General features: G+C 53.9%; 1 protein-coding gene across 1 annotated transcript; it reads left to right on the forward strand.

The window, feature by feature from the left end:
* Positions 1 to 689: 689 nt before the first annotated feature.
* TMPRSS5 (transmembrane serine protease 5) lies at positions 690 to 13709 on the forward strand. Its single transcript, XM_077839647.1, has 12 exons — positions 690 to 704; positions 2730 to 2853; positions 3965 to 4072; positions 4688 to 4810; positions 6517 to 6652; positions 8034 to 8147; positions 9050 to 9093; positions 10221 to 10383; positions 10532 to 10710; positions 11250 to 11348; positions 11660 to 11802; positions 13524 to 13709. The coding sequence occupies exons 1-12, from the start codon at positions 690 to 692 to the stop codon at positions 13707 to 13709; spliced, it is 1434 nt and encodes a 477-aa protein (XP_077695773.1).
* The last annotated feature ends 8334 nt before the right edge of the window (positions 13710 to 22043 follow it).

Here is a 22043-nt window from a genome sequence, read left to right on the forward strand (position 1 = left end):
GCGCTATCTCTGTCACAGACCCTGTGAAAGTGTATTGGGGGAATGGGGGTGCCAAGGATCTTACCACAGTACCCCAGCCCTGTCTGTGGACACAGAGACCATGATGGTAGGAAGGAAGATGGTGCAAAGGGAGAGAAAACCCTAGGATCAGCGCAAAGGATCCTGCTGGTAATCACAACCATTTCCATAGCAAATGGCCTCATTCTTTCCCACCCCCTGAGCAAGGCAGGTTCAAGGAAACCCCTTGTCAAACCATTAGATCAGACCCCTTCGGGCTGCAAGGCCCAGGACGGGCTGGCTGACTTTGAGGGAAGAAAGAGACAATGGAAATGGCCTTGTAGCATGTGACAGCTGGCCCCCAGGACAGCTATGCACCAGGGCCACACAATATCACGCTCTGCGGCTGCTGTGAAACCTGCCCAAGACACGGCTCCCGATGCGCCGTGTTAACCGTGACAGAACTCCTGGAGTTTCTGCCAGCGACCTGACCGGAGCAGAAATTGCTGGGAGTTGTTGATCCAGTTAATACCACCACGTGCCCTTGGCGCTGGTGCCGCAGGACTCAGGAAAGAGGATCCCATCTTCCTAAATGATGGATGAACTGAACCCTACGGGGCTAGGATAGGCTGCAGCTGATCTTGCTCTCTATTTATCACCTCTTGCTCTCTCTATTTATCACCTGGAATAGTATGGCTGCACTGCAGGTAAGTCTTGTCCAAACAGAATCAAAATGAACCAGAGGGCTGAGATCTGAAACATTTCAACAAAGGCTAATATTGCTCTGTCGCTTTCAACCCTCAATCCAGCAGAGTGACAGAGTTTCCCTGTGGGGCGCCCCGAGAGTGGCATGCTTTTGGGGCATGGGGAGGAGGGTGGGATGTTGCTAAGCGACTGCCCCCTTATCTATTACAGGCACCAATTAGCAGACTGTAGGGAGGTGGGCAAACCAGTCTGGCAGCCTCCTGACTTCTCTGGGAAAACAACAGCTCTATTCACTGTGACACCATAGCTGCTGGCTTTGTCTAGCCCATGCGTGCGTGTTTAACGGGAGGCCCGGGTGCCCAGAGAGCAGCCGCTGGCCCCGTGGAGCAGTGATGGTGAATTAGCCGCACGCTCTCACCCCTGAGTGCCGCTGTCATGGTAAGGAGCTTTTACCTCCTGTACGACCATGCACTGTCTGGTGGTGCACAGCCTGGAGCTAAGAGGGCCTGCACGGTATGGAAGTGGTGAGCTCCGTGGGTTCCTTTAATGCACTTTTTCTTCCCGAGCCTCCCCCCACCCCCCAAAAAAACACCAGGCTATAAAAACTCCATGGCCTACCTGCGCCACAACAACTGGTTTTCTCCATCTCCAGCACATTAAAAGCCAGGGCCGGCATTAGGGGGTCGCAAGCAGGGCAATTGCCTGGGGCCCCATGCCACAGGGAGCCCTGCAAAGCTAACTTGCTTTGGCTTTAGGCCCATGCAGCAGGGTTCAGACTTCAGTCCCGTGCGATGGGGGTTGGGCTTTCTTCCCGGGGCCCCAGCGCCTCTAACGCCAGCTCTGGTTTATTTTGGCAGACCCCCTGAAACCTGCTTGTGGCCCCCGCAGGCTTCCTTGGACACCTGGTTGAGAACCTCTGCGCTAGAGGATCTAATACGCTCTGACATTCGCATCCCACCGTTCCAGCGAATGGGAGGGAGGAATTGTGGGTTGGAAACTAGTGAAGAGCCTGTGACTGAAGAAGCAAATGGAAAGCTAAGAAACTGAACGTTGGGCTCTTCAGCAGGCATCAGCTGTGCGTATGTGTATGTGAGCGCGCAGGCAGGAAGTGCCCCACTCAGATTGCTGGATGAAGTAGCTTGTTTTCTTTCTTAGGCCGTCTTACAGTGCTTTGGCGTGCCCCATAGCACAGCTGGTAGAGGACAGCCTCAGGCTGTCCAGCACGGCAGCTGGTGGAAAACATTTCATGACAACATTTTTTGAGCAAAATGAGCATTTTCATGGAAACTCTTTGTTTTGGTCAAAATCGTTTTTTGAAGAAAACCTAGGATATTTTCAGTGTTGGGGGTAGGGCAGTTGTTTTGTTTCCCCCATTTTCCTCTCCAGGGGGTTAATGTCGTTTCATTTAAAAAAAAAAAAAAAAGAAACTGGAAAAAGTTCGGTGAACATTTTTGAAACGAAATGAAAATGTTTTGTTGCTTTTGAATTTCCCGCCAGAGAGTTCCCCCTGTGTATTGACCGGCTGTACCCAGCCCACACAGGGCTGCCAGGGGAGTGCTCTGTTCTCCCATCCTTCCCCCTAGGACTTGGGATCCCACCCCCCATATCTCAGGCTTCCACTGAGAACAAAGGGAATGCCTGTTCCCAAACTGCTCTGGCTTTATGCCTCCTCTCTGGGCTGAGCTGGGACCGGATCCCGGCTCTTGAGCCAGGGGTTCCATCTTCTCAGTTTAGAACCACATTGGTGGAGATCCCTCTCTAAGGGGTATTGTGAGGTTTTCATTGACCACTTGGAGACGGCACGACACTTGGACACTGAGGCCTGCAGGATAGGGACTTTGCAGTTGGTTCGACAGGGGAATAGGGTGCATTGGCTATTCACCTATCTATCGAAGTGGATTTTCGGATCTGGGCCCAGCACGAGTGACTGGGCCATGAACCACCTCCACCAGTGCATTTTGGGCCATTCCCCTGATTACTTCCCTGTGGCCCCAGATTTGTATAGATCTTTGTTTCTTTCCCTCTAGAGTCTTGGACCAGTTGCCCAGTTCCCCATTGACCTCCATAGCCCTCGGGATGCTGGCCAAAGCCAGGGGGCCAAGACAACAGAGCCAAGAGACATGGGAAGGACTCAGACCTCAGCAGGACGTGGTGAGCTATTCACGGGGATGGGGCATTTGGGGCAGCATGCGGCATAAGGGGTTTCTCTGCTACGCCTGGCACCCACAGAACACATAGGATGCAGAGCGGGCCAGGACTGGCATCCCCACAACGCCTGCTTACATCAAGGTGGCTGCATTGACCCTCGCCTAGGAGATAAGCAGTCAGAGACTGAGGGGGCCTCACGTGGGAATCCCACACTGACGGGAATCTCGGGCAGCTGTCCGTGCTCACCCCAGAACTGGCGGAAGCTTAGGCTGCTTTCTTTGCTGTTCCCGGGGCTGCACTCTCAGTGTCGACAGGCCCTAACCCTCACCTCTACCTTTGGAAAGGAAAATACCCTCCTGAGCCTGAAAAATCAGTCCATTCCTCCCTCACTTCAGCAACCCCGAGTGTCCAGGGCCTAGAGAGCCCTGCATGGAGGGTGCTGCGGTAGCCGTGCGGGTTGTCACCGTCGCCTGCCCCCTCCCCACATCTCCTGGAGAAGGTCACTGGGAATTGCCCCTTGTCGGAGGTGTCCAACCAGCCAGTCTACTCTGCATCGCTAAATGCAGCCAAGTGGGACAGGCTCTCCAGTGTGCCGATCTGAAGATCACATGCTTTTCACAAGCGTTTGCACAGTGCAGCACCGTGTCACCGCCTCTTGTGCTCATGTAAATGACTCAGAGCCTCCCTTGTGAGCTATAGATGCTGCAGATGTTGCCTCTCTGGAGACGCAGCCAGCTATTAGTAAGTAGGTAGGTTGCCTGGTCCCACTAGCCTGGCTTCTTTAATTGAAAGGACCCTGCTGCTTCTGTGCCTTTGACTGTGTTTTCTGGCCAGATGGAAGATGTACAGGGGAAGGATCCCTTCTTAGTTCTTGTGTTTTCACCCTGGGGAGTCTTGTTAGGGACTGAGACCCGCTGCCCCATCCTGGGCACCAACCTTGGCACATGGTGGACCACTGGGCTTATCCTCATAGGAAGAGAGGAGAGTTTGTGGTGAGCTAGGGAGTTTACAAGGGGCTAGATAGGGCCCCAGATTGTGCCACAGATGAGAAGACAATGAGACCCAGAACTTGTTCAGTATCCATCCTCCCTCCCCCTCTCTCTGTTTTTTAAAGATTCTTCCAACACGTCCCTGGAAAACCTCTGCCCCATCAAGAGATGCCTCCTGCTGCTTGGGGCCATCGGGCTGCTGGCAGGGGCAGCCATTGGGACGTGGCTTCTAGGTCTGTATCTCCTGGGGAATTCCTCACCTCTCTCAAAACCGCCCTTAGACCAGTGGCCAAAATGGAGAGCAGGGCTTTGGGGTCATGCAAGTGATGAGCAAATGGTCACCAGGGTCCCAGGACCACAGACGCTAGGCATGGGACAGCCCAGCTGCAAAGCCCAGGAAGCCAGAGCACAGGGGGCTGCGTGCAGCTGCAGACACTGGAATGGGTTCTAGTCCTGGTCTGCCATGACCAACTGCGTGACCCTGGGCAAGTTCCTTCCCCTCGCTGAGCCTGTTGTCCCTCCCACCCTGCGTCTGTCTTGTCTGCTTCAATGTAAGCTCTTCGGGGCAGGGACCGTCTCTCACTGTGCGTTTGTACAGCACCTTGCACAGTGGGGGTCCGAGCTTAGTTGGGCCTCCATGTGCTACTGTAGTGCAAATAATAGATCAGCCTCAGAATAGCTGAAATCAACTGGAATCTCTCTGTTGACTTCAGCAGGCTTTGGATCAAGCCCTAAGGGTATATCTAACCCCCTCGGGGCCAGTGCAGGGTTGTTCCCCACAACGTGTGCTCTGGGGCCTTGTCTAGTCTGTTTAATCACATCTCAATCCTCTGCGCTTTCTCCTGAAGTGAAATTCCTGACAGCGCCCCTGTCGGACCAGGATTCCAGCCCCCTGCAGGACACAGAGTCGATCCCGATCTGCAGAGACGCCGGGGAAGACGAGCCCATTGTCACCACGGCTCCCAGGAGAGGTTTGAGATCTTTACTCCCCATACCCCTTCTCTCCTCGCTGCCAGGATCCCTGTGGAGAGGATGTGTCACTTAGTGCCTTCAGCGGGACCTTTCACTCACAGTGATCTGTGGAAACCCCCTGGAATCCAGCCTGTCCAACATAAGGACAAGGAGATTTCCCTTCCTCAAGGTCAAAAGCAAAGCAAAGACTGAGGCTGTCTCTATGCCTTTGCCTGCCCCTTTCTCGTTGTCACGACCGGCCAGAAAGTTCCCCCACATTCTGTTTTTCTTGTTGAGTTTTGCAGTAAAAAGCCAGGCAAAGCCAGGCCTCGGCCTCCCTCTTCGCTCCCTGGAGGATGTTCGCAATCTCTGGGGCTGCGGCATCACATTAGCAACCTGACAGCTGAGCCCAGTGGTTAAAGGGGAGCGAAGCAGGAGGTGGAGGAGCGGGGGGACGGGAGGGGGGACGTGCTGCTTACCCAAGCCAGGGAGAAGAGCTGGAACTCTCTCTCTGTTCTGAGCAGAGGAGCAGGGAGCTGGACCCCTCCTTACTGACCCCCTGATTCTGACCCCCCCCTAAAGTGGGGGCTGAGCAGATTGTGAGCTGTGGTTCCAACGATGGTGTGAATGACTTTCCCTCGCCTCCTGCTGTCTAGGGCTCAGCGTTAGCCCTCCTCACCCGTTTCCTGAGGTCGCCACAGATCAGTGTGTCTGGGCCCCGTTCGGCTGGGGGTTTCCCCTCTTTCCGCACAGGTTGTTCGGTACGGGTGCATCAGTGCTCCAAACATGTCCCCCTTCCTGTTCTCCACTGGTCCCCCTTTTCCAACCCTCACACCCAAGAGGTAACCTCTGCCCCTGTTTTAATCCCACCTGAAACTAGCCCTTGGAATGGGGTGTGTCACAAAGTCACCAGTTTACAGCAATGGAGTTTTAATCAAGTCCCTGAGATAAAAAGAAAAGGAGTACTTGTGCCACCTTAGAGACTAACCAATTCATTTGAGCATAAGGTTTCGTGAGCTACAGCTCACTTCATCGGATGCAACTGTAGCTCACGAAAGCTAATGCTCAAATAAATTGGTTAGTCTCTAAGGTGGCACAAGTCCTCCTTTTCTTTTTGCGAATACAGACTAACACGCTGTTACTCTGATCCCTGAGATACTAATTGCAGGTTGAATGCAGGAGACTGTGGTTCATTGGACTGAGTGTAGGACAGGCAGTGGGTTCTATGCTTGCCTCCAGCACAATCACTCTGTGACACCAAGCTCGGCCTGCCTCTACAATGGGGATAGTGTTAATGGTGCTATTTAAAGTGCTTGGAGATCTCTAAGTGGAAAGTGCTATGTAAGTAGCAAGTATCTCGGATTCAGCCTCTAACTAATTTTGCAGCTGTTATTTCACTCAAACACGCTCTGCTCAGCTTTTGCCTTTAAACCCAAAGTCCCCAAAGTTCTTTGTTTTTGAGACACTGGAGTGATGATGAAGCAAAGGGGAAGCTTGTTAGCCCCCTCTGCATACCACTACCCAGAATGCTTTGCCAGTACCCAGCAGTGCCACCCCCTGAGCCCGGGGAACACACAGAAAGGTCCAGGGGTGGTTTGCAATAGCCAGACTTGGGGATGGTTTTGTCCCTCGTTAGTCACTGGGACTTTACTGTGTTTGGCTTGGGCCTTTGCAAAGAGCTGGTCGCAGAGAAGCTTGCAGGATGTTTTTAATCAAATGGTTTTAGTATCTTTCAGAATAAACACGGGAAACTTCTTGTTGGAAGTGCAGGTGGAAGGCAGGCCCGGCTGGCTCCTGGCATGTCACGAGCGATGGAATCTCTCCCTGGGGACTCTGATCTGTAGGCAGCTGGGATATCTCCAGTAAGTGATGCTCCTCTCAGCATAGACACAGTCGGCCAGTCTCAGGTACAGGTCTTTGATTTGCCATTTTTATGAAGATATTGCAGGAAGTAATGTGATCAGAGCACAGGGCTGGGAGCCAGGGACCGTGGAGTTACTGATATTTATTTGCATTACACTGGGGCCTAGATTCAACTGAGAATGGTGTCCCATTGTGCTAATCCCATTTCTCACCCTTTTTCTATTTTGCCACTGGAAAAGGGAGGAAACCCCTCAAATCAAACCATTTGGGGGTTGGAATTTTCACTGCAAATTATAAATTTTTTCACCGGATATTTTTTTTTAAATGAAAAAATTTTCTGTGGGGAAAAAAACAATCTGCATTTTTTGACCCATGCTAGATGTACTGTAGCTTGGGTTTATTTCCCGAGACTTTTATAGCAGCTTCCCAAGCTTACAGAATCATGGACTGTGGAATTATCTTTCCATCGGCTTCCCTGGAAATTGGGGTAAGCCCTTATATCATTGCTGTCTATAGAGTCACTCCCAGATATAATGTTACTGTTCTCCTATCCACTGCTGTTCTGTGGCTGTGCATTTCTGCTGAACATCCCCATAGAGATGAGGAGGATGGTTTTCTGGCATAAATGAGAAACAGGACTCCTGGGTTTTAATTCTACCTCCTCTACTCCCTTGTGACCTCTTTTCTCTGTGCCTCATTTCCCCCATCTTTCAAACAAGGATCATAATATTCACCCATTTCCCAAGTGAGGATGAACTCGTTCATGTTTGGAGCGTGTTTTGAGATCCTCACTTGGAAGGCGTTAGCGAAGGACACAGTATTATTACTGTCTCCTGTTGTACTCATATGCAGCCTACTTTGCAAGGCTAGCGAAGTGATGGTAGCATCTGAAAATATACTTTAGTGATCCAAGCAAACCTATTTCCTGATTTTGGGGTTAGAATGTAAAGTAAGGGCCGGGGTATATGTTCATTTGCAATATTATTATTTAGCCACTAGATGTCCCTGTGTGCTGTGCAGTTTCAGACAGGGGCCTTGCCCCTGGTAAATGAGAGAGACAAAACTGGAACTCAAGTTGCAAGCGTGGAAGCCTGTTTTTTTGTGTCTGTATTTGGTAGCCCTCCTGTTTAAGCACTGTGATTCAATGAAACATGGCAGGGTAAAGGTTTCGTCCTCCCAGTGTGTGATGGTTATTATATTTAGCCCTTTCATCTCTGTGTGAGCAGTGGCCAGAATTAGCATATATAAACTAGAGTACAATGGTTCTGTACAGAAGAGAGGAAGAAAGTGACCATAACAACACTGTCACGTCAGAGGCACAGGTGAGCTCTCTGATCTCTCTCTGTGTTTAGGTGATGACATTTGCTCTTGCTTCTGCAGACTCGCCCATCACAAAGGAGTGAACCTGACAGATGTCAAGGTGAATGATACGCAAGAGTTTGTTCAGATTGTGCTCAACCAGAAGAACAGCATTGAAGACATGTGGCAGGTCAGGTGGGTGATGGAGCTGGGGAGAGCAGGAATGGCATTGGGGGAACTGAACAGAAGGTCCTTTCATGGCTGTATTGTCTGAGAAAAAGTTTCCATGTTTCTGGAGGTGACTGCCAGGCTCTGCACAGCTGGCATCGACTCAGATCAGCGAATATGGAGGGAGGGAGAAAATCTGAACTGGCAACTAAATGACGCCAAATGGGAAGGCAAATAGCACAGTGACTGCACTGGCAGGAGCCACAGCTGCAGGGAGGGTCACAGCGTTGGGTGCTTTGGTCATGCCGCTGAAACAGGACTTAAGCCAGCTTGATGCTTACACAGCGGGGATGTCTGTGCTGCACTCAGCAGGTGTGGGCATATCTGAGCTCGCTTTGTTCTCGCTAGGGCGAGTACCTAGAGCAGCAAAGCTTTGGCAGCGCGGACTTCAGCACAGACTAGCTACCAGAATAACGACTCTGGGTCGCAGACGGGCTTGCACAGTCTGTGCCTCATGGCTAATGCTCCCTGAGCTAGTCACACGTCTACACATGCTGAAATCGCACCTCTGATTGCAGAGCAGAGATACCCTCAGTGCCAACAGGGTAGCTGACGTGCAGACCTTTAGACAGGCCCGCTAGCCCTCTTAGAACAACTCTGCTTTGTTGCCGCAGCACCACAGCCCCTGTCGTTGCGCATGTGAACTTTCTGCCATGCATCAGCTCGCGTTTGCAAAGTGCTGTGAAGGTGAAAAGCCTTCCATGGGCATGATGATTATTCCTATCAGAATCCACTTTCTGGGCATCCTGGGTGAATCTGGCTGGTCGCCATTCCTAGGCGGGCCACCCCATGATGGGCCAGCTCTGTGTTTCATGGCTGCAGATTTCTGGGAGAACTTTATTTCGAACCCTGATTTTATTCTTGTGCAGGAGCAGCTGTGCTTCAGGGCGAATTGTGGCTCTGAAATGCTCCGGTAAGTGCTTTAGCCCCATCCCCACATTGCACTGAAGTCTCTTGCATTCCTTGTGCTATTATAGACCCTCTGTTAATTAGCAAAAGCCCCAGGTCAGCCAGACACTGAGTGCCCTGGTGTTGGTTTGCAAAGCCTGTGTCATTCCTCACAGAGTGGTTTTCACCAATCCAGCAGCCTCAGTGTTGGGTGGCAATAACAAGCCAGCATAAACCAGCTTGTCTGGGTGGGAGGAAGATTTAGCTTCCCAGCGGGCTGAGCAGCAAGAAAAGGAAAAAGGATGGTTATGAAGCCCCTGGAGCAGCCCTTTTGTCCGTGTGATTTCATAGCTGGGGTCTGCCTGAAGCGGCTGCAGCAACGTGACCATCAGCTCCCAAATCCCTCCTGTCCATATGGCGTAGCTATTGTGCCATTAACAGCACGTGCCATCAACGCCCCCAGTATCTAAAATCCTAACCGTCTCAGCAGCCCCTTCTGTCAGAGAAGGAAGCTGCGGCCCTGAACTCTCTCCCTGAGGCCCAGGGCTATTGCCGGGCAAGAGGCAAGCCCAGAGAAGGCCCAGGTGGAGAGGTGGGACTCCTGCGTTCCCCGCTGTTCTCTCTTGCTCCCTCTCCACTCTGGCTTAGTGATGCTGGCTGGGGGACATTTCATACACGGAGGAGATTGGTTTAGGTCACTGGGTGGGAAGGCAGAGGTCCTGGAACTAGCTCGGAGCACACAGAAGGGATTAGAGTGGGTTTCTCTGGGTTATTTCACATGGGGAACAGCACAGGTGGCAAAAGAAAGGGAGAAAGCTGGGGCCACCCTGAATCCCTGACATCCTGTGGGGGGTAAGCCAGGGACATCGGTGGGGCACAGCCAGGAAGCAGGAGCATGCCTGGGGAATAACTCCTGTCAGCTGTTCCCCTCTCTGCTGCCTTGCTTTCCCTTTCTTGTCTCCCATTTCCTGACTCTTTGTTCTCCTGCTCTTCTCCCCCAGCCTTGGTGTTCAAAGACCTTACCTCTCTCTCTTCGGCCCCAAGGCAAAGCTCCGCTCAGCAGTTTCTCGGACACCCTTTGCTGCCCATCCCTCCCCCACTCCCAGTTGAGGTGTTTGGGGGCACCAGGTTAATGTTTCTCCCCCTTTTCAGAGTGTGGCATGCGCTCCAGGGCGGCCCGGATCGTGGGCGGAAGCGACGCCCCGTTGGGACGCTGGCCGTGGCAGGTCAGCCTATACCTCAACTCGAAACACGTCTGTGGAGGCTCCGTGGTGGCGCGTGACTGGATCGTCACGGCTGCTCACTGCGTGCACAAGTAAGTCTGGGAATGTCAGAGCTGGAGGCCTCAGAGGGCAGCCTAGCGCAGAGCACGGCTGTTCCCTCAGCCGGGGAAGGAGTGGGGAATTGGCCGCCCCAGCAATACTTCAGCCCCAGAGGAACAGGTGGGCCATGTCTTTGCTCAGTTACAGGCAGCCTCAGGTCTCCAGCTGGCTGGTCTTTGCCGGGATGATCGCTCATGTGTCAGTCCAACAGCAGGCTGGGGCGGCGGTGGAGAAAATCATCTACCACCCCCGCTATGACGACAGGAGTCACGACTATGACATCGCACTGATGAAACTCACAACGCCCTTGAACTTCTCCGGTGAGACCCTTCTCTTCAGCCATCTTCCCCTTGGAGGGGGCGGGGATCCCCACAGGGCAGCCCCATGGCTTCCATTCACAAGGGTGCCACCCACCAATGGTCTGATTCCTACGCTGGTGGCCTGTGTCGATCCCAGGGGCAGTGCCAGAACGAGGGTTGGTCCAGCTGTGGAGAGCTGTGGGCAGCAGAGAGAAAGCTTTCCCCAGGCAAGCCCCGGGGCCTCTGGTGATGGCACATGGGACAGAACGCTCACAAGACCTTGTCTCCCAAGGATACAGTGAATAAAGTGGGCAGATTTTCTAAAGAGCTGGGATTTGGCTGTAAAGGGCACAGTGGAAGCCGAGCTCTTTGGAGAATCCGGCCCCTGGAGCCAGAGGGAGCAGAGCTGCAAGGGTGTTTCGCTTGCACTTCTCAGGACTAGATCACCCCTGCTCACTCCAGGCTGGCTGCTCCTGGGAGCCACTCTCGAGTTGTTTGTGCTGTGTGCTGTGAGGGGCATCCCAAGCTGGTGGTGCTCTCACACATGGCTCTCTCCCCAGATGCCATCCGTGCAGTGTGTTTACCGCTGTACCGTCAGGATTTCCCCCGCGGCACCCACTGCTGGATCTCCGGCTGGGGCTACACCAGACCTGAACACGGTGAGCAGCTCCAGGAGGCATGGAGAGCTCTCTTGTAGCTCCCTTTTGAAACGAAGACAACCGAAGGCAGCATCTCACCGAGGGGATGTTTGAGTCCAGAGGAGAGTATTGAATTCTGATCTCCAAACCTCCTGCAGTCCTTAGTCCCAACCCGCAGCCCAACCCCCTCCTCCTCCCAACACCCAGAGCCCTGGAGATGAAGAGTGTCTGTAATGCTCCATGTCCCACTGTGCCTTGAGTGCAAACACCAGCATCTAGCCACCAGGGCTGCAGGTTAAACTATCTCTCTCATTTGTTTTCCTCAAATCCAGTTCATATTGCTGAGATGCTGAAGGAAGCTATTGTTCCCTTAATCAGCACCAAGAAATGCAACAGCTCCTGCATGTACTCTGGTGAGCTCACCCCCAGGATGCTGTGTGCTGGCTACCTGGACGGAAAAGTAGATGCCTGCCAGGTGAGAGCAGGGAGAAAACAACCCGTTATTAATAGGCTGTGGGGGATCGGGTCCTTTCCTCCACTGAGGAACAGTGTGATGCTGCTTACCATCGGCTGGATCCCACACGGTGTCTATCACGTACATGAAAATGGGGAAGAGGGTGGGAAACGTGGCTCCCCATCTAAATGAAGAGGGGTCCCCCCTCTAGCCCCTTACTGAAGAGGGCATGGCAGGAGCATGCTCAGGTCCCGTGCGGCACAAGGAGGGCATGGCAGGGCGGGGGCGTGTGCAGGGTGAGGTGGGACGGTTTTAGGGGCAGCGCAGGGGCACATTGGGGGTGTGCTGGTGCCCTGTGTAGAACTAGTGAGAGGCTGTGGGTGTCAGGGTGGGGGCATGATGGGGTTTGATCAGGCCCTCCGTCGAACCAGGGAGGGTGTGTCAGAGGTGGGAAGGGGGTATGGCAGGGGTGTGCGTGGAGCTAATGCACAGGCCCCCTTCCTCCTGGGGAACAGCGGGTCACTAGAATATAGACGTTCAGGCACCGCCATGGTTTAGGTTAATGCTCCTTTATACAGAGAGGGCAGCTGCCAGCCGCCCCCTGCACCAGGGTACCAAGCTGCAGCAAGCTTTTCCTCTTTTGCTTGGAAGTTATAAATCCCACCTCCTTAGCAGCTGCCCTTAGCGAAGGACAATGCAGGATCAATTCACACCCCACGCCCTCCATCCTCCACTTACAGTCCTTTGGCTTTAGGACAGATAGCCACAGCCGCACATCCTGTAGTCAGAAGCAAACGTTGCTTAAGATGGGCTACTGCATTATTGTTGATTACAGGCATTTAGCCCCGTCTTCTGCACTGCCACTAGTCCCAGCTGGAGACAGGCACTGAATGGGCAGATCGTTGGTGTGAAGCTATACAGCAGCTCCTTAGGGGGAGCTAGGCCCAGAGTCACAAATGGATTGAGGAGCCTAACTCCCATGGATTTGGAGAGGAGTTAGGTAGCTAACTCCATTTGTTCACCTGGGCCTTCGAGAGCAGCATCTTTGGTCCATTAGTTAGGGATCTATCAGGCCAGGAAAAACCACATACAACAAAGGTAGCCTCAGGCTGTTGGGTTTCATTCCTGTGCTGTGTTACTGCATCCCTGGGCATCAATGAAGCAGTGTAGAGGAAGAACCCTCCATGGGGCCCAGTACCCTTCTGCAAGCTGTCTGCAAATCCCAGCTTCTGCTCCTTGAGCACCTTCTAGCAGCATCTTCCCCCAGGGATGAAGGGGCCCCACACAGCATGGTTCAGTTCTCTTCCTGCTGCAACACGGCTTCCTAAACAGGAGGGAGGAAGAGCATCGTGGAAAGTCCTGTACAGTATTTTGGCCCAGATTCACAAAGGTATTTTGCTGCTTAACTCCCATTTATTTAAACGCCTTTGAAGATCTGGCGCTGTGTCGCCAGGATGCATAGATTGAAAATGGCCAGTAAAGTGCTTTGAGATCCTCTGACTGAGGGAAAGGGAGAGAGGAAAATCATGAGAACTAAAATGATATAACAGAGCTGGGGTTTAGCTGTCTTCATGCCAAGGGGACGTACTAGCAGCAGGCAACTCAGCTCTGCCCCTTCCTGCATTTCAGCCTCTCGCAAAGCTGACAGGGCCCACAAGGCAGGAGCAGCCCTATGGTGCATAATCCCACCTGCTAGCTTAACAGAAGCACTGCCCCACCATGACACTTGCTCTGTCTTGCAGGGAGACAGCGGGGGTCCGCTGGTTTGCCAAGACGAACTCACCTGGCGCTTAGTGGGCATCGTGAGCTGGGGCACAGGGTGTGCTGAACCCAACTACCCTGGGGTTTACACCAAGGTGGCTGAATTCCTGGACTGGATTTATCATATCATCGAGGTAATGGGAGCAAATGCACAAAGGCCTGGGTAGACCTCCAAGGAGATGCGAGAACAGAGCAGGGTGTTGGTTCATCAGTTTTGTCATCCTGGCTACCACACAACACTTAAGAACCTGCCTCTTTGGTCAACACTGCCCAATGGGAAAATTCCTTCCTGAACCCTGTAACAACCTTGCTCTGCAGGAGACATTTATAGGGGGGTGGGAATGGAGGTGGGTTTTAAAATACCCCTGCCATTATAGATCAAGTGCATCTCCTGGGAGAAAGTCAACAGCTCTGTCCTCTGGAGCAAGAGCCTTCCAGAGGAAGGAAATCAGAAACACAAGCTGGCTTCCTCTCCTTTGGATAGCAGAGAGCTGAGAGGCCCAGAGACAGGGCAATCAGCAGCACATGCCCCTAAATACAGAGGGACGTAAAAATACTCCAAAAGGCCAATAGGGCCCTGCTCCCTGTGGGAAACATAGGTGAGACATCTGGGATCTTGCAGGCACAAACACCACCAGTGAATCCAGACACCACAGCCTGAGCACATCGGTGCTCCTCCAACCAGCTTGGGGTCTTCAGATCTCAGCCTGCCTCCCTCCCCCAGAAAGAGCAAAGGCAGGGGAAGGAGAGTCTTGTCCCTTCTCCAGAGCTGTAAAAAGCAACAAATGCAGAGAGGAACAAGGAACAGAAGCTACAGGGGACATTAGATTAAAGGGGAGACTCTGAGCTTAAAAAAGATGCCTACAACCCCCACTGAGTTTCCTCACATCAATTGTAACTGACAGCAGGGCCTTGTGAAAGTTATTCTCTCACTCACCAGCTCATTGCTGGAAGTTTGTTTACTGTATGGGAGGAGAGGCAGAACACGTCAGTTTCTTTTTTCCATGGTCTGTTTCTAGTCAATATCACGACTGTGCAGCAACACCCCGCAGTGTGTGAATGCAAGACAGGACAGGGGGAGGTTTTTTGTTTTTAAAAGAAAATTGCCACGAAAAGAGCTCAATTCTCTGATTTTGAATGAAAATATTTCTATTGATCTCAGGATACATGGAGCTTCAGAGATGACTATCGACCTCCATTTACACTCTTTACCCAAACCCCGCCCACCCCCAACCAACCTTATGTAACAGGATTTTATTCTTGCTTCCAAATTAGCAACAATATTGACCCTTGTGATTTCAGAGAATCTCCCATCCCAGAACATGGAACTGATACAGCTTTTTGTCTGTTCTTTAAACAGAGCCACTAGGAGCAAAGCAAGGGACAGGCTTAAGGAGCAGAGCCATCCCCAGGGTGACATGCCAAACAAAGAAAAGTCCAGAACAAGTTATCCCCACTATGGAGCTTTGTCCCCGTTAAAATGTAGTTACAATGGATCAGCATCAACTGAAAAGATGGAGGGAGCTGTAAAACCTACCTGTTGCCAAGGCCTGTAAGGAGGCATCTTCAGCAGCCTGGGTGTGTTCTCTGGTGTAGAATGAGGGGCAGTGTCCCTGCTTTTGCCTGTTGCAGCTAATCCATATTAAACAATTAATGTTTGGACAAAGGCTGCTACAGTCCTCCTGCTCTAGTGCAATGGTTTAGCTTGGGCTGTGTATAATGGGGTTCTAATCTCCCCTTGGCCTGCGTTAAGAAGGACTTTGGGCAGATATCAAATATAATCTTGCTGTCTGTGCCCTGAGCTATGTGGTGCTTCATGTCTCTTGCCTGTGGAAGTTGTTCCACCTTAATTAAATGCTGTTTAGGTGAGCACCTTCTTCAGACCCCTCCAATAGCCCAATGGTTAGCCTATCGGCTTGGCCTGTGAGACATGTAGGTTCAAATCTGCCCTGGTGCCTTTATACTCAACGTTCTGGAATAGCGGTGGGCTTACTCTCCTCTTGCCTCTTGAAGCTGTTCCACTTTAGTTAAATGGGCTGTGGGCCGGCCTCACGGCTACCCTCACTCTCTAGTCCAGTGGTTAGGATACTCGCCTGGGTTGGGGGAGATCCTGGTTCAAATCCCCTAGCTGCCTGTTCAGCAGGGATTTGCACAGGGATTTCCTGCCTCCTAGGCGACCGTCCTTTGGGTGGGCCATCCTTGTCCGAAGCCCCTCTCTTTCTCAAGAGGCCGTTGTCTTCTTGGGACGGAGAGGGGATTCGGACAGGGATCGCTCGCCAGTGACTCTCCCCAGGAGGTGGCGGCCCCCAGTTCACACCCCTCAAAAGAGCAGGGGAGTGCCCTGGGGTCTGCCACAACCTGGGCGTGTATCCTGATCAGGGTGGACAAGAGTGAGAGGGGGGTTTTACTGTAGAGCAGCATTGCCTCTTTAATTAAAAGAGCAAGAGGCCCTGTGTCGGGCCTCTTGCTCAGCTAGGAGGGGCCTCCTCTCACCCACCAGAGGCCCTCCTGTCCCGCCGAGCGGGGATGCGAACCAGGGTCACCCGCAATCCAAGCGAGCGCCCTAACCCCCGTACCGTAGAGGGACTTGAGAGCTTAGCTTGCCCCGGTTAATATATAGTTAAAGTGGAAGGCTGGAGCGGTAAAAGATTGAGGCGCCCCCTGCCGTCTCAAACGGCACCCAGGGGAGTTGAACCGGGAGCACGCACACGGCAGGCGAACACCTTAACCCCCATACCATAGAGGGCTTGGAAAGCTTCCTTTCCCCCGGTTAATACATAGCGAAAGCGCAACGCTCGCGGGGCAAGAGGTTAAGGACCCAAGCCTGGATCTCAACAAACGGAAAAGGGATTTGAACCAGCGGCTCGCTGCTTCGGGGGCACGGAGCCCGACCGCAGGACTACACGGGGAATCCTGGTGAGTGGGGTTCCCAATGCTCATGTAATATTTACTGCAAGTGGCCTGCCTTCAATAGAAGAGACTGAGGGATCCCCCACATCCCACTCACCAGGCACTTAGGCCTTTCAGTTGAGAGATAAGTCATCAAGGCTCAAGCCCCTTCTCTTCAAGAAGAAGAAGAAAGAAAGAAAGAAAGAAAGAAGGGGATTTGAACCCCAAGCTCCCACATGCTGGGCAGCTTGCCAAGCCACTAGACTACCCAAGCCTGCCTGCTTTGCCTTTGCCCCAATGAATATGTAACGGAACGCGGCCCTCCCACAAGAGAAAAGACCGAGAGAGCCCCCACATGGGAAAACCTCCGAGCCCAGCACCTAGGCAATTTGCCTGAGAGGCAGGAGATCAAAGTCCAAATCCCCTCTCAGCAAGAAGAAAGGGGCTTTGAACCCGCGGCCTCCCACACGCTGGGCGCACACCACGCCCCCCAGACTACAGCGGGCTGCTGGGTGGACTGCTGGCCCCATGAATATGTCATGTAAAAGTGGAACAGCTTCAGCAGAAAAAGAAAGGCACAGGGGCCCACGTGCCCCAGGAGAATCCCTCTTAGTCCAGAAGCTGGATATTCACTTGAGACCAGGGAGATGGCTGTTTAAGTCCTTCCTCAGCAAGCTGGGGGAGGAATTGAACCAGCATCACCCACGCACTGGGTAAGTGCCCAAACCACTGGACTACAGAGGGATTCATGTCGCAAGGCTGGCCAGTTACCACTTCATGGAAGTGGCACAGGCCCCGACAAGCTACAACGAGCAAGCCTCCTAAGGCGGTTCTTTACTTCATTATTGGGGCTCACGCTTGAGAGACTGCAGAGCCCTCTTCAACTCCCCGCAGCTCATCAGGCGGGGAGAAGGAAATCGACCCAGCGTCTTCCCCTCCCAGGTACAGCCCTCTGCTTGCCAGCCACGGCCAGGAACCCCTCAGGTGACTTAGCGTGAGCTGGTTAGGGACCGGCCCAAAGCCCCACAAAACAGCCCAGGGGACGGAGGCAGAGGCCCCCTCGTGTAACTTTTAACCTCGTGGTTCGGGGCCTCGCCGGTGAGGGAGGTTGGTGGGGGGGAGCGTGCTTCTGGTTCAGCTGGGCAAAGAGACGGTTCAGGTTGGATCTGACAGAGGGCTAGCCAGTCATGACTGGGGTGGGGAACGGGAATCGGGACGTGTTATTTACCCCTTCACGCAACGCAAGAACAGGGGTCACCCGCTGAAATGAGCAGGCAGCAGCTTTAACCCAAACCAAAGGCAGTACTTGGCCCCGCAACGCACGCTCAGCCTGTGGAAGTGGTTGCCGGTGGAGGTGGGGTGGGCCAAAACTGTAAGTGGGTTCGAAAAGAAAGACTGAGAAAGTTCGTGGCGAATGGGTCCATCCGTGGCTATTAGCCAAGACGGTCAGGGACGCAGCCCCGTGGTCCGGGCGTCCTTCGCCCGCTGACGGCCAGCTGCTGGGAGGGGGGGCCCGACGGGACGGATCGCTTGAGAGTTGCCCTCTTCTGTTCACTGCCTTTGAAGCAGCCGGCGTTGGCCGCCGTCGGAAAGCAGGACAGTGGGCTAGCTGGGCTATGGGTCTGATGCATTACGGCCATTCACCTTCTAACTCGCCCCTCTGCCGGACGAGCACAAGGGATTTGCGAAGGGCTCACCTACCGCCCGGGTGAGGGCCCTAATCATTGGGTGCTGGGCTAGAGTGACGGGAGCACCCTCACTTGAAGCTCTTACACTTCAATTGAAGGGCCCTGAGCCCAGTTACAGGCTGCGGCTCCCTCTCTGATTCCGTGGTTAGGCTTCAGAGAGGGGCTAAGAGGCCGGCTCGTTCAAATCCCCCTTCTCCCTGCCGGGAAGGTTGTGGGGGGCTTTGACGAGCGCTGCCCTACAGGCTGTCTGTGTTCTGCGGTTCCGTAGCTCCAGTGGTGGGGGGGTCTCGTGATCCCTTCCTCTTGCCCGTGAAGCTGTTCAACTTTAATGAAATATTATTTGGGCCAACCAATTCAGCAGCTTCCTATGTAGTCCAGTGGTTACGCGACTGGTCTGGCTTGTGGCCGCTGTGGGGTCCAATCCTCCCTTCGTCTGTTGCGAAAACCCTTGAGAAGATGTGGTCCTGGATTGAATCCGTGGCGTCCCTCGCTTTTTTGGCTCGTAGAAGGTGTTCCACGTTAATTAACTATTGTTCAGGCAAAGCGCCCGGCACCACTCCTCCCGTGGTCCAGCGGTTGGGCCTCGTGTGTGGCATGTGGGGGCTGTGGGTTCAATTCCCCAGGTCTGCTGATGCTAAAGAGGGCTGGAGATGAGCGCCTACCACAGGCCTGGTAGGTTTCGGGTATCGCCAGAGGGGGGCAACTTCTCTCTTGCCTGTGGAAGCTGTTCCATTTTAATTAAATGGTATTTGGGCCTCCGGCAGACCCCGTTCCCTCTGTAGGCTGATGGCTAGACTGTGCGCCTTGGGTGGGCGAGATGTGAGTTCAAATCTCCTCTGGTGCCTGGGTGGCTATCTTTCTGGGGGTGCCTCCCTTCTTGCCTTTCAAAGCTGTTCCACTTGAATTAAACGGTATTTGGGACTCTCTTTGCCGCAACGCCCTCCGTAGGCTGATGGTCACACTGGGTGCCTGGGGTGCGTGAGATGCGGGTTCGAATCTCCCCGGGGGGTGGTGTGTGTGTGTGTGTCCCCCTAGACCTTTCTCTATTAGCGAGGGGGTTGCCCGCTTCCTTCTTGCTCGTTGAAGCTGTTCCACTTTAGTTAAGTGGGCTGTGGGCCGGCCTCACGGCTACCCTCACTCTCTAGTCCAGTGGTTAGGATACTCGCCTGGGTTGGGGGAGATCCTGGTTCAAATCCCCTAGCTGCCTGTTCAGCAGGGATTTGCACAGGGATTTCCTGCCTCCTAGGCGACCGTCCTTTGGGTGGGCCATCCTTGTCCGAAGCCCCTCTCTTTCTCAAGAGGCCGTTGTCTTCTTGGGACGGAGAGGGGATTCGGACAGGGATCGCTCGCCAGTGACTCTCCCCAGGAGGTGGCGGCCCCCAGTTCACACCCCTCAAAAGAGCAGGGGAGTGCCCTGGGGTCTGCCACAACCTGGGCGTGTATCCTGATCAGGGTGGACAAGAGTGAGAGGGGGGTTTTACTGTAGAGCAGCATTGCCTCTTTAATTAAAAGAGCAAGAGGCCCTGTGTCGGGCCTCTTGCTCAGCTAGGAGGGGCCTCCTCTCACCCACCAGAGGCCCTCCTGTCCCGCCGAGCGGGGATGCGAACCAGGGTCACCCGCAATCCAAGCGAGCGCCCTAACCCCCGTACCGTAGAGGGACTTGAGAGCTTAGCTTGCCCCGGTTAATATATAGTTAAAGTGGAAGGCTGGAGCGGTAAAAGATTGAGGCGCCCCCTGCCGTCTCAAACGGCACCCAGGGGAGTTGAACCGGGAGCACGCACACGGCAGGCGAACACCTTAACCCCCATACCATAGAGGGCTTGGAAAGCTTCCTTTCCCCCGGTTAATACATAGCGAAAGCGCAACGCTCGCGGGGCAAGAGGTTAAGGACCCAAGCCTGGATCTCAACAAACGGAAAAGGGATTTGAACCAGCGGCTCGCTGCTTCGGGGGCACGGAGCCCGACCGCAGGACTACACGGGGAATCCTGGTGAGTGGGGTTCCCAATGCTCATGTAATATTTACTGCAAGTGGCCTGCCTTCAATAGAAGAGACTGAGGGATCCCCCACATCCCACTCACCAGGCACTTAGGCCTTTCAGTTGAGAGATAAGTCATCAAGGCTCAAGCCCCTTCTCTTCAAGAAGAAGAAGAAAGAAAGAAAGAAAGAAAGAAGGGGATTTGAACCCCAAGCTCCCACATGCTGGGCAGCTTGCCAAGCCACTAGACTACCCAAGCCTGCCTGCTTTGCCTTTGCCCCAATGAATATGTAACGGAACGCGGCCCTCCCACAAGAGAAAAGACCGAGAGAGCCCCCACATGGGAAAACCTCCGAGCCCAGCACCTAGGCAATTTGCCTGAGAGGCAGGAGATCAAAGTCCAAATCCCTTCTCAGCAAGAAGAAAGGGGCTTTGAACCCGCGGCCTCCCACACGCTGGGCGCACACCACGCCCCCCAGACTACAGCGGGCTGCTGGGTGGACTGCTGGCCCCATGAATATGTCATGTAAAAGTGGAACAGCTTCAGCAGAAAAAGAAAGGCACAGGGGCCCACGTGCCCCAGGAGAATCCCTCTTAGTCCAGAAGCTGGATATTCACTTGAGACCAGGGAGATGGCTGTTTAAGTCCTTCCTCAGCAAGCTGGGGGAGGAATTGAACCAGCATCACCCACGCACTGGGTAAGTGCCCAAACCACTGGACTACAGAGGGATTCATGTCGCAAGGCTGGCCAGTTACCACTTCATGGAAGTGGCACAGGCCCCGACAAGCTACAACGAGCAAGCCTCCTAAGGCGGTTCTTTACTTCATTATTGGGGCTCACGCTTGAGAGACTGCAGAGCCCTCTTCAACTCCCCGCAGCTCATCAGGCGGGGAGAAGGAAATCGACCCAGCGTCTTCCCCTCCCAGGTACAGCCCTCTGCTTGCCAGCCACGGCCAGGAACCCCTCAGGTGACTTAGCGTGAGCTGGTTAGGGACCGGCCCAAAGCCCCACAAAACAGCCCAGGGGACGGAGGCAGAGGCCCCCTCGTGTAACTTTTAACCTCGTGGTTCGGGGCCTCGCCGGTGAGGGAGGTTGGTGGGGGGGAGCGTGCTTCTGGTTCAGCTGGGCAAAGAGACGGTTCAGGTTGGATCTGACAGAGGGCTAGCCAGTCATGACTGGGGTGGGGAACGGGAATCGGGACGTGTTATTTACCCCTTCACGCAACGCAAGAACAGGGGTCACCCGCTGAAATGAGCAGGCAGCAGCTTTAACCCAAACCAAAGGCAGTACTTGGCCCCGCAACGCACGCTCAGCCTGTGGAAGTGGTTGCCGGTGGAGGTGGGGTGGGCCAAAACTGTAAGTGGGTTCGAAAAGAAAGACTGAGAAAGTTCGTGGCGAATGGGTCCATCCGTGGCTATTAGCCAAGACGGTCAGGGACGCAGCCCCGTGGTCCGGGCGTCCTTCGCCCGCTGACGGCCAGCTGCTGGGAGGGGGGGCCCGACGGGACGGATCGCTTGAGAGTTGCCCTCTTCTGTTCACTGCCTTTGAAGCAGCCGGCGTTGGCCGCCGTCGGAAAGCAGGACAGTGGGCTAGCTGGGCTATGGGTCTGATGCATTACGGCCATTCACCTTCTAACTCGCCCCTCTGCCGGACGAGCACAAGGGATTTGCGAAGGGCTCACCTACCGCCCGGGTGAGGGCCCTAATCATTGGGTGCTGGGCTAGAGTGACGGGAGCACCCTCACTTGAAGCTCTTACACTTCAATTGAAGGGCCCTGAGCCCAGTTACAGGCTGCGGCTCCCTCTCTGATTCCGTGGTTAGGCTTCAGAGAGGGGCTAAGAGGCCGGCTCGTTCAAATCCCTCTTCTCCCTGCCGGGAAGGTTGTGGGGGGCTTTGACGAGCGCTGCCCTACAGGCTGTCTGTGTTCTGCGGTTCCGTAGCTCCAG

This window comes from Eretmochelys imbricata, chromosome 22, assembly GCF_965152235.1.
Source record: "Eretmochelys imbricata isolate rEreImb1 chromosome 22, rEreImb1.hap1, whole genome shotgun sequence".
In the NCBI taxonomy this organism is placed as follows: domain Eukaryota; kingdom Metazoa; phylum Chordata; order Testudines; family Cheloniidae; genus Eretmochelys; species Eretmochelys imbricata.